The sequence below is a fragment of the Panthera pardus genome, unplaced genomic scaffold, assembly GCF_024362965.1.
Source record: "Panthera pardus isolate Hobbes unplaced genomic scaffold, ASM2436296v1 HiC_scaffold_8, whole genome shotgun sequence".
NCBI classification, from domain to species: domain Eukaryota; kingdom Metazoa; phylum Chordata; class Mammalia; order Carnivora; family Felidae; genus Panthera; species Panthera pardus.
The window spans coordinates 134,964,645-134,977,654 of NW_026527013.1; the positions used below are offsets into that span (position 1 = coordinate 134,964,645).

Genomic DNA, 13,010 nt, shown 5'->3' on the forward strand with positions numbered 1-13,010 from the left:
CTGTTACAGTTCCCATAGGTACAGTACATAAAAAATTTTAATGTACTGTGTACTTTCTACACTATTGTCTAAAATTTTTTATTTTTTCAATTAATTTTTTTTAGAGAGAGAGTGCACGAGCAGGGGAGAGGGCCAGAGGGAGAGGGAGAAAGAATCTTATGCGGGGCTCAGTCTGAGGACCCTGGGATCATGATCTGAGCTGAAATCAAGAGTCGTACTCTCAACCTACTGAGCCACACAGGCACCCCTAAATTTTTTTAAATTTACATTTTAGATATTTTCCCTAGGTTTTTAATCCATAATTCAAAAATTGTTCATTTTATCTTTATTCTTTGCATGCTCTGAAATAGTTTCAAAGTCATTAATTTCCTAATGTTACAGAACTAAAAAATTAAGAAATTCCTTATTACATAATAATGGAAGGGAAAAATAAGGACTAAAAGAAAGGGACTTATTTATGAACATTTTACACATTCTGTAAGATTCACTGTGACAGTGGAACACACTTTTCTTTTTTTGTTTTAGTTTTTTCATCATGGTAAGTGTACTCTTTAATCCGCATCCCCTATTTTGCCCATCCCCCACCCACCTCCCCTCTGGTAACAACCATCAATTTTGTTCTCTGTAGTTAAGAGAGTCAGGAACACACTGTTTTTTAAGTGTCAAATAATATTAGATAAAACTTTTATTTTGAATGTGATTTAGAATCATAGTGCTAAACTTATGAATCACATAATTTACTGCTTGACCAAAATTAACATAAAAATACAACAAATTACATTTTTAACTCAAACTGACAAACCACTTTCTAAGGAAACTTTCTGTTCTATGCTATTATAATTTCTCCTATGGAGTATCAGCAAAGAATGTAGTTATGCTGTGCCACAAATAGTTAAAAGCAACATTTGTAGGTAATTTGAATAAGATATTACTCAAAACACAATATTAGGGTTATTTTCTCTGGAAAGTCAGCTTGCAAATGAAAAGAAGAAACCCAAATCCACACACTGTAACAGCCGTCCTCTTCAAAATTCTACTGTTCCATGTAGATACTTCTTCCATTAATGGTATATGAGTTGGATCATTTTCTCGGTCATTTTGCAACTAATATTTAGTATGAGAAAATGAAAAGAGTTAATGTAAAGTACACTGAAAATAAAAGTATCTTTGATTTTTAAAAATATCCACGTTAATTCAGCTGATGTAGAAGCAGCCAAAGCAAGATTCTCATGCAAGATTTAAAGTGAACACTTAAATGTCTCAAAAAACAGTCGCTTTTCCCCAGGATCCCATTATAGTAAATTATTAGTTTCACATTAAGAATAAATACTTTCATAGATTATTACATTTCAAAATCATGTTTTTGTATCAGGAGCTAAAGTTCCTTGAACGTTAAAGTCTTTATTTCTACCTACAAGCAATGACAGTTGTTATTTTTCCCTTCAACATTAAATATCAAATGATTTCTTGAAAAAAGTGAGCCATTCTTATACCTACAAAACATTAAATTTAACAAAAACTCAAAGGTTTGATGCAACTGCCAGAAGTTTAATCATTTATTTAAATATAATTGCAGGAACAAATACTAACAAAAACCTAAGTGGATCTTTTAGCGCTTCTCAGCAATTAAAGTACAGGCTCAGTAAGTTTATAAATACTTATACACTGAACTCTGTTGCTACAGAAGGCCCCCCAACTTGTGTGTGTACATTGTGTGTATGAGAGAGAGAGAGAGAGAGAGAGAGAGAGAGAGAGAAGATAGTTGATGGGGGAGGGGCAGAAGAGGGAGAATGAGTAAAAGCCAAAAGATCCTCAAAAGATAAAAAGAATCAGGCACATTTATAGAGTGATATATACTAGAAACATCCTGGGCTGGAGTGGTGACATAAATATTTTCAACATTAGCAAGAATAACTACTTCTAAAATCTACAGTGTAAATATTTAATTTAAAAAGCCTGCAAAATTAATTTTAAATTTACAGCAGAAAACAGACTTCAATGCCAATCTCATTAATACTGTATTCTTGGCCTAACTTCCAAATGGCTTCATTCAGTAACAGATTCCTTTTTGACACTGATGCTCCATTTACTGAATCCTGAGACAGCCATTCCTTTTATTAACCAATTACTTAGAATGACCCTTTCTGACAGGAGCCTGTCAGTGTGTTGCTTTGAAAGAGAGTGATGTGGTGTTAAAGTCTAGCCTTGACCTCTCCTACCCTCCCTCTTTGTTACCTCCATACACTTATTGATGGTAACTCATATGTTTTTTAATTTGCTTCAGTTATTATTGGTAAACTGAAATATCAGATAATAGCATACTCCCAAATCTGGAAGCCTTCACAGTTCTCTCAATCAAGTCTCACTATGGTGATTACTACTGAAGACTAATCCAGAAAAACCACTGCAATAGCTTGTTCTAAAATTAAGACTTTCCTGACCAAAGAACTATATCTGCAATTATTATAAATCAGTAAATGTGTTTTCGAGGCTGGTTCTTATACAGAAATGTATAAATTCAAGGTAGAGAAGGCCACAGAAAAAAGACTTTCCATTAGCTAAAGAAAGCTAAAATTTCTCCTTATAGGTATATGTTATTAAAATAAATATTAGGGTACCTGATCAAATCGTTTATGTTTTAGAGTCAAAGTCACCCCTAGAGCAGTGTTTCTTTATTTCATTCTTTTAGGAAAAACCTGTCCTCTCTCTTTAGCTTCATCTCAGTCTTCCTCCCCGTCCCCAAATGTTTTTAGTTCATCTTAGAGAAACCAAATAATTACCAATCCTGAGGCAAAGATGTCCTGGGAGAGTTTCCTACTCTAAACATTAAAGGATGATGCTTTGCAGGAAGTATCTTTACACAAATCCTTCCAAATTTCCCCTGGATCCTCATGAAAGATATTATCCTAAGTCAAATCAATACCATTTTCCTTCACTTCTTGGAGACGATGAAGGTAGTAAAGACGAGCAGTGCTATAGTCCTCATGTTATCAACAAGTTCAGAAAGTAGAAAATCAGACTTTTGTATGAGAAAGTTTGTTTGAGGAGTGGTTGTGGATTAAAGGAACACAAAAGTGGAAGTAGAATAATTAGAAGACTGATGTGTAGCATGGTTGTCTGACATACAGCAGGCACCCTCACGCCCGTGGATGAATAAATGTCAAAGATAATACAACTTCTAAGATGCCTCTTTCTCTAGAAGGGAGGTATCTTCTACAAGAATTTTGAGATCTATTACTCATTTGCCCCATTTTATCTTTATTTATTCCCCTACTATTTTGTAAAACTTGCTTTACAATTTCTGTTCACTTTTTAAAAAGACTCCTTTTAATCGAACATATGTTAATAGCTAGAATGACAAATTACTTGGAACATGTATAAAGTTGATTTTGAGAAGAACTTTTCTTGATAAAATATTAACAAAAATATCAAGCGGCTTATGGGTTGAAGTTATACAAATTTAATGCATAATCTGACATTCACTTCAGCTATTTCACAAAAAGTTTACAGATGCCAAGTATATTTATTAAATAGACTTGGAGAACTCACAAGTGAGTTATTTAGTCAAATGAAAATGTTTTCCTTTTTTTATTATCTTCAACAGAGTTTCCTATTTTAGCAACATGGATTTTGTTACAGCCAATTTTCTTAAACGAGGGAAAATCATCTGTCCTTAAATCCAGATGTACACCTCTATGAGTACAGAAAAAACAACCAAAAAGGCCCACACTCTTTAAGAAACTCTAGAAAATAGAATATTTCATCTAAAAACCTGTATCATTAACAGAGCTGATAAACCTGTCGTTTTCGTAATTTTTCATCTGCATATTTATATGTAAATAAATTCTACAAATACAACTTCATTTCTTTATGATATCTATAACTTCATAAATATTTGATTTTCATTGTTTTTCTGACTGGCTACGTATCATTGTAACAAGTGGTTGTACCATAATTTATTAAATCATTCTCCTGGCACACGATACTTCTGGTACGTAACACTTTTGGAATCATTAAGCTACTGAAAGATGCACATATTTTTATGGTCCTTGGCACATCTTGCCAAACTATTTTTGAAAGGAGTTGAGACACCAGTCTCACATGAAAGTGTCAGCTTGGTGAATCACCAACGTTCTCCCTTGCTAATTTAAAAGATGAAAAAGGATAGATCTTATTCTTTTAGTCTGCATTTCTATAATGACCCACAAAGTTTGTTTTTTATCTTTATGTCTTCCTTTGGAAACTATTCTTTTCCCACTTGTCTAGGGGAAGCAAGTTGCTTTTGTCAGAATTGCTTCATCGTCTAACATATTATGCTGTACATCATTTCCCCCTTTTTAAATGTTAAATGTATACCTTCTGAATTAAGTCTTTTAGTTTGCAGACCTCTTCACTCAAATCTTCAACATTACTAACCAGTTCTTCACAAACGGAAGTAAAATTCCGGGGAGAAGACCATTCTAGTACTATCTGTGAATATTTTCAAAAGTTACATTTTAAAAAATGGGAAACAACTTTTTACAACTTTGTGTCTACAAAAATGATACAGTTTTCTCACTCTTTAAATTATGTAACTGAAAAGCATTTTTTGTTCAGAATAAATTCTGATACCAAAAAGAACTTCGTGATTTTATAAACAGTCAAATCTTAGTTTCCTGAATACATTTACTAAGATTATGTATATATGACTTCATGGAGACTAATATTTAGCAGTAATAATATTTATGGTGAATAAATAAATTCATGAAGATTTTAAGAATGATAGGACTCCTAGATTAGTATTCTATAAAAAATCAGAGGAAAACAAGTGCATTAAAAATTTTTTAAACAAATAGCTAAAACCAAACCACATGAAAAACTCTACAAAAAAGTTTGCTTTTACAGGCCACTTACACTTTCTCTATTTAAATTTTCCTTCATTAAAAAACCTTACATTGATATGGTTTTTAATAACACTCAACACATTGTTTTGTTCCAACCTTCACTTGGGTCTCCTGTCACTTTGTATTTTAAACAACTAAATTCCCTTTAAGAACAAATGTTAAGTTTAATACACAGATCAGTTTAATTTTTGGTCTGACTCATTTTCCTTTTCCTGAGAGCTGGAACACAGAGTTTTTCAATTAATTAAAAATAAAAGATATAGTAAAAGTAATATTAAACAAATTGACCTATTTAGATTTTATGTGACATTGTAGAAGAAAGATACAATTTTACCAGATAACTGTTTATTGAATTGTCATTAACTTATCTGGAATGTTCTTCAGTATTCATACTTTTCTTCACTTAACAACTTTTATAGAATACCTTGTGGGAATTTACAGGCAACTCAGAAATGATATTCTGTACTGCTGTTATTAAATGGCCACACTGTTTGTTTAATTTCAGAAGAAAGTTGAGGAACTCATCACCACTAAATAGAGGAAACAAACAAATAGGAATCACTAATATGAGCAATTTACTTCATTCTACTGGGACAGTTAATGTCTAGCCATAATATTTACTAAATTCTTTAAAAATATTTATAGAATAGCTAATATATATTAACAACTGAAATAGACATTGAGTATAACAGGTCTCAAATCTTGAGGATCTCAAGCTTCAGCATTTGAGGCAGACATGGAATTGTAACATCATTATTCAAAGGGACATATAAAGAAGGAATATAAAAGTGTCAATATTTGAGTATCTATTATGTGAAGGTACTACACTGGTTATTTTACATTTATTATTCTTTTAGCTCCTCCCAATGACTCCTGTAAGGTAGATGTTAACATTAGCTTGTAGCTGAGACATCAAAACTCAGAGATAATGAATGTAGTATAATGGGAATAGATAATTAGTAATGCTTCACAGAGATGATAGATACTTGAATACAAATTTATCAGTCTGAATGAATATAAGGAAAATACATACCTTTCTTGTGATGTATAATTTTCAGGGCCACTGAATATCAACAGGCAAGTTGTAAAAATCACAACTCTATAGTATGCATTCATTACATACCCTGAATGGCTGGCTGCCCACTGCCTACCCCAGAGCTGTATAATATACCTCTTGTTACAATATACTTCTCTTTTCCCTGTGCTATAAGAACAGCAAGTCCCAGTTGGGGCTGTTTATCCAGCCTGTTTTCAGAGTAATAACAAGAAGGAGATCCACTGCAGGTACAGCCATAATATGGGTACTCAAGAAATAAATTTTGTTATAAGTTGTTTAGATTTAGAAGTTATTTGTTACTGAAGCATAACATAGTGTAAGCTGACTAAAACAACAGGCTGTTTTTAAAATGTGAAGTCAAAATAAGGAAAGAGCCCAAATGTACATTGACTAATGAATGGATAAAGAAGATGCGATGTATATCTGTAATGGAATTATTACTCAGCCACCAAAAAGAATGAAATCTTGGGGTGGCCTGGGTGGCTCAGTTGGTTAAGTGTCCGACTCTAGATTTTGGCTCGGATCATGATCTCATGGTGTGTCGGATTGAGCCCCTTGTAGGGTTCTATGTTGACCTTGTGGAGCCTGCTTGGGATTATCTCTCTCCCTCTCTTTCTGACCCTCCCCACTCATGCTGTTTCTCTCAAACTTAAAAAGAATGAGATCTTGCTATTTGTAGCAACATGGACGGAGCTAGAGTGTATTTTTCTAAGTGAAATAAGTCAGAGAAAAAAAGTACCATATGAATTCACTCATATGTGGAATTTAAGAAACAAAATAGATTAACATAGGAGAAGGGAAAAAGAAAAGAGAGGGAAGCAAATCATAAGAGACTCTTAACTACAGAAAACAAACAGGGTTGATGGAGGGGAGGTGGGTTGGGGATGGGCTAAATGGATGGTGGCTATTAAGGAGGGCACTTACTGTATTGAACACTGGGTGTTTTATGTAAGTGATGAATCACTAAATTCTACTCCTGAAACCAATTATTACACTATATGTTAACTAACTAGAAATTAGTTAGAAATTAGTTAGAAAACTAACTAGAAATATTACACTATATGTTAACTAACTAGAAATTAAATAAAAATTTGAAAAAAAGAATGTGAAGTGTTAGGATAGAATTCACACCTTAAATAAAGGTACTCCAAAACTATGTGCTTATTATAAAATATATGGAAAAATTAAAATTACCACTACTCTTATCACCTAAAGATACTGACTGGTACTATTTTCTTCCAGAATATTTTCTACTAGTATTTTTCGTATGCATATATATAACTGGCACTATGCTTCACACTCCATTTAATATTTGTCTCTTAAACTTATTATTTTTCTATGATATTAAATCTCAAAATAATTTTAAGGACAGAATAAAATATGTTAATGCAATGTAATTCAATCATTCCCCAATGTTAAATATTTCAAGTTTCCAATTTTAGAATGTTTAATAAATAATAGATGTGAACAATATATTTTTACATAAAATTCTTTATCTTTTTCTTTTTGGAGGAGAAATAGTTTTCTTAATGGACATAATTTTGAGATGCTTTTGACAGACTTGAGTAGCACTCAGGTGGGCTTAGAGGAAAGGTCTGGACAGAAACTGTTGAAAATGTCAAGATATGGATGAATGCTTACCATTTCTGTTCAAAATATCTCAAGGTAGTAATGGAATAGTTATTATTTTTAAATTGAATTCTCTAATTCTGCAAACATAAGATTAAGTGTAGAAAAAAAGTAAAAGGACTGTGCATATATGTTCTTGTAACAGACTATCTTAGAAAATTTAACACATAGAAGGAAAGTATCATAAAATAAATCAGTAGCTAGATTGGTGAAGTCACATTACCAGAAGATTATAATCAATCAGTTCAACTTTTCCTGCTGTTAGTTTTCTTATGACTTAATGACTAATTTCTTCTTTAAAGAATGACTTTGAACAAATGGGAAGTAAAACCTTTTTCATAACAGCCTGTAAACACAGTCTGTGATTTAATAACAAGGTCAAATTCCTGGAATATATGTCTGCCAGTTATATTTTTTAAAAAATTCAGCAGTTTTAATAAGTGAACCATTCAGGATTCTGCACATTCTTTAAGTCTATAAATTCCTCAAAGTAAATTCTTAAAGGCAACTCTGCCATCATATAAATAAGTTATATTAAAAATTTTAATTTCCAAGCTAGTCATGTAGAACTTAGAATATTCCTTCATAGACACAATAAATTTAAAAATTAAGAAAATTAACAGAGATTCAAGAAGGTTTGCTGCTTTTAAGTCCTCGCAACTAAAATCCTTTTAAATGTTTAAGTGTGTTTAAATATTTAAGAGTTAGAATGTTATTTGGAAACAATGAGGCATTATTTTGAATACAGATCATCTTATTATAAGGAGGCAGATTAAGAGAAACAGAAATAAGTTAATTTTGCAATAAGCTTTTTAAAGAAATCTGGATCATCTAAATTATCCCATGTAAAACCGCTCTAAATTCTAAAATGGTGTGGAAATCTATCATTTTTAATTCATGTTTATTATAGTTGCAATGTTAGTTTTAGATAGGCTACGTTAGTGATGATAGTACTGTACTTGTAAGCATATTTTATAAGATACAGCTTGGATGAACCTCAAGGGAATTAGGATGAGTGAAAAAAGCCAATCACAAAGGATACACATTGTATGATTCCATTTAAGTAACATTCATGAATATCATTATCAAGATGGATAACAAATTATTGGTTGTTAAGGATTGGGGGGATGGGTATGGCTATAAAGGAGTAGTGTGAGGGAGCCTTATGGTAATGGTATGTTAAATGTACTGTTTGTGGCAATGGTTACATAAAGATACACATACAATAAAACTGAATAGACCTATACATGTACACACAAATGAGCACATGTATAACCAGTGAAATGCAAATAAACTATGTGCATTGTACCATATATGTCAGTTTTATGGCTTTAATATTGTACTATAGTTATACAAGATGTTAGCACTGGGTGAGACTGGGTAATGACTGTATGGGACTTCTCTGTACATCTCTTTGCAATTTCCTGTGATTCTATAATGATTTCAAATAAAAAGTTGAACAATTTACTGCCCCAGAAAATATTAATAAAATCAAATACAATTATTTTAAAAATGGATTTTAGATTACTAATATTACTAATAATCAGTGCTTGACAAATTTATAATATTGAAACCAAACTTTATATACTGACAACTTAATTCCTTAAGAATAGGCTGAAAATGGGGGCTGAGCTACATTAAGAAATGCTTTCTTACTGCCCTATGTGAAAAAATTACTACTTTGAATTTTCAACTTGACACATAATGGTCATACTCAAAGAGAGTAAGAGCTATACTATGAGAAGCATGGCATCTCATATAGTTCATTTAACAAGATGCAATTAAAAAATAAAAGAATGTTTCTAGCTGAGTTAAGAAGATGCATTGTTTTGCTTCTTGGTAAAATGACCTTATAAAAATTGACTTTATAAATGACTTCCCATTTCAGAACACAATAGACGATAAAATGAACTATCCATTTCCTTGGTAAAATGATAATATCAAGTAAAAAGACCCAGAAACTATCAAAATTAAACTTTTTAGTTCTTTTTTTTAAAGAACAGCTCATTCTAAACAATATTAATGTTAAGTTTACCTGATTTCCAACTTTGCCACTTCAGGTAGTTCTCCAAATTTTATCTCTTCTACCTCGAGTTCTTTAAGAGCAGCCAGAATTTTCTGCTGATCTCTATTGGTAATTCCATTCTAAGTAGAAATAATTTTAAGGTGCAACAAGACAGTCATACTTGAGTAATTTAATATCCAAAATTACTGAAAAGTTTTCTCCTTGATTAATTTATATCTTGAAAAAACATACATATTAGAAAAATAAGAAACATACTGAAAAATAGATGGTTTGCTTATAACTGTGACTGACAAGGTTATGTCATTAAGATTTTTATTTAGATATATAGTGACTATAGTCAATGTTTTTTGCAAAACTCTTAAAAACAAATGATCAGATATTAAAATAACCTTTCCAAAACCACCACAGTAAAACAATTTTCCTTCAAAGTATTATTTAAAATATTACCAGTGATTAAAGAAGGATTATGTCTTTTGTCTTCATTCTACCATTGGTGTTAACTAAATTTTCTCTTTTGGGTTTAGCTAAGTAGTATGTTTATTTTGACTTTCAACAATACTGAAGATTTCAAGTTTCCAACGTGTGTGTGGAGGAAAATCATTACCTTTTAGTATGCTATTTATTAGTATTAAATATCTCTAATATTTTCAATTGTTATTTTCAAAGCTATTTTCAAATTGTTACTTAATAATGTTAGATGGCAAAATAATAGGTCTTGATCTTTTGAGAACCCAGCAAAAGGCAGAATTTCGATGACACATATTCATACTTACATATACAAAAAGCCACCTCTTATTTCTAAGTAACCTCTTTTACAAAACTATTTCAGATTTACAAATGAAGAACCAGTTTTAGTTGAGCTCTCATGATTAATCTGAAGAAAGAAAAACAACTCTAAGTCCTTCAATGTTCTTAAAGCAACTTAATACTGTAACAGAAGATTTTAGATATGGTTATCCATAATCATATGTAATCAAAGAAACTAGTAAAAGATCATTTACGGTCTGTAGCCCCAGAATTTTTAAAATAGAAAATAAAAACATCCACAATTCTTAAAATATGAAGGTCTGGAGTTTTTGAAACCGATACTAGCCTTTGTAAACTCATCTTTCCTCATGGTCAAAAGATGTCTTAAAGTTATATCCCTTTCCTGTAGAGAAGAAAAAAAACACCACCTTTTAATATAAGTAAAACATTAGAAAGGAAAGTAGGCAAGTGTCATAAATTAGTCATTTATAAATTAGTCAGTTATAGTCAGTCAACTTTCAGTTCTAGGAGGGGATAGAATATGCAGGTATAGAATTGTACTACTGGCTAGATGATGAGTGTCATTAACATGTGTAAATGGTTACCTAAAAAAGTACAAACATAACCGGTTTCCCAGATTCAAAGAAAATTATTACAGTTTATATATGCTCACATAAAAAGGAAGGTAGCTCTATAAAATTTCACGGAAGTTATGTTTTATGAATATTTTAAATTTCTAACTGCATCATATTAAACAATCAATAACATTCAGTTTTACTCAGTATTTCTCAAATAGGAAGAAGTTTCAAGATTGTACAATGAAGCACAATTCTGAACTACCTAAACAGAATGTGCCCATTCCTAAGGAGAGCCTATTTTAAAAAGTGCTTTACTGCTTCATTCAGCTAAATGGTTAACTGTCAAACCCTATAATGCATACCTAACGTACCATAACTCAAACCCCATAATGCATCCTAAAGTACCTAAAACAGTGCTTGGCATATGATCTAATTTAATATCTATGACAATCCTACACTAGGTATTATTGAAAAAAGAGACTTAAGTCACATATTTCAGTTAAACAATCATTAGAGCAAGAATCTGATACCAGATCTGTTTGACTTAAAATCATGCTTCTAATATTCTATACAGGAAGCAACTCTAAAAACAATCTGCACCAGGCAGTGGTGCCTGGGTGGCTCAGTTGCTTAAGCGTCTGATCAGCTTAGGTCATGATCTCACTGTGAGTTTGAGCCCCACGTTGGGCTCTGTGCTGACAGCTCAGAGCCTGGAACCTGCTTGGGATTCTGTGTCTCCCTCTCTTTCTGCCCCTCCTCTTCTCATGCTCTCTCTCTCTTAAAAATAAATAAACATTAAAAAAAAAAAACAATCTAAAGGCTTAGATGTACAAGGAGGAGTTCTATGAAGTTTCAGGCAGTGAATAAAAGCTGTTTATTCCAGCCAAATTAAATTTTTTTTAAATTTCTAGAATAATAAATTTTTCAAATGCTTGTAGCCTTAAAATGGGATCTAGTATAAATTATGGAGAAAAGTGTATTTGGCATTTTTATTTAAGCATGCTTAAGCATTAATATTTAGTTAACCAACAAATAAACATACATCTATAATTCTCTGTAGCTTATACAAAATCTTACCTTTAATAAATCTGTCATATGTTCAAGCCCAAGACCATGTAAAAATATTTCCAGGTCTCCAAATGCTGTATACGAACTAGACACATTTATAGCAACGTCAATTTCAGAACGGACTATAAATGCACAATCAATATATATTTATAATATAGATACAGAATAAGAATGAGTAAGAATGTATCTATATGTAATATAGTTGCAAATTTACACACTAGACCTATGTTATATCAGTGGAATAAGGAAGGTTTCTTGAGTGAAGATATAAATTAACAGAGAAAATGACGACAGTAAAATGTAGCTCATCTTTCCTAAGAATGAAATTAGTTGCCAATATGTATATTCCTTGTGGGGTTTCTATACATGAAAATCTCTTTAATTGTAGGAAGTAAAGATTTAATAATTTTAATGTAGGTAAGCACAGAAAAATTTTGTGGCCATGTACTGAACTGTGGTCATAAAAAAGTGTATTTTTAATTTTAGCTTATAAAATCAGAAATCTGCTAAAAAGAATTAGAAAGCAAGATGCAGTCTAGTTGAACACTAACAAAAATATAATCTTAGACACTTTTAGAAATAAATTTTGTTGATATTTTAAAGTTAGAAATTATTCTCATTACTGTTAGTAGTACACATATATAAAATTTTTCTAAAATTCTGTAGAAAAAAGCATTTAAAATCTAGACATTTCTCAGTGATATTCAAAAATTGATTGTAATCGTGTAAAATATCCTATTTTAAATGTCATCACATTTACTAAAAGTAATAAAACATACATATGTTTTACTAATTTATAGGTATTTTGTTGAACAAAAACATGCTTTGTTACCTAAATATGTGATCTTTTTCTTTATCAGAATCTGTTGTTAATAGTTTACAAATAGTCTCTTCTTTAGTTAGCTGTTGGAGCTTTCCCTCCAATGGATTTAAAGTTAAAGAAAGAAAATTGAAGATCTGCAAAAAGTTAACAAGCCATTCAAATATACTTAACATTATATATACTATCACTTATACTTAAA

The 13,010-nt window shown here is 31.3% G+C and overlaps 1 protein-coding gene across 1 annotated transcript in view; it reads right to left on the reverse strand.

Annotated features, from left to right (window-relative positions):
* Positions 1-651: 651 nt before the first annotated feature.
* The window catches only part of ASZ1 (ankyrin repeat, SAM and basic leucine zipper domain containing 1), a 57,037-nt gene continuing 44,678 nt past the window's right edge, over positions 652-13,010 (reverse strand). The window contains exons 7-13 of the mRNA XM_019418039.2: positions 12,821-12,945; positions 11,998-12,073; positions 10,689-10,745; positions 9,605-9,714; positions 5,308-5,413; positions 4,357-4,470; positions 652-1,104 (exon numbers count right to left, since the gene is read on the reverse strand). Of these exons, the coding sequence (XP_019273584.1) occupies positions 952-1,104; positions 4,357-4,470; positions 5,308-5,413; positions 9,605-9,714; positions 10,689-10,745; positions 11,998-12,073; positions 12,821-12,945 (741 nt within the window). The 3' untranslated portion in view covers positions 652-951. The remainder of the gene's footprint in view (positions 1,105-4,356; positions 4,471-5,307; positions 5,414-9,604; positions 9,715-10,688; positions 10,746-11,997; positions 12,074-12,820; positions 12,946-13,010) is intronic.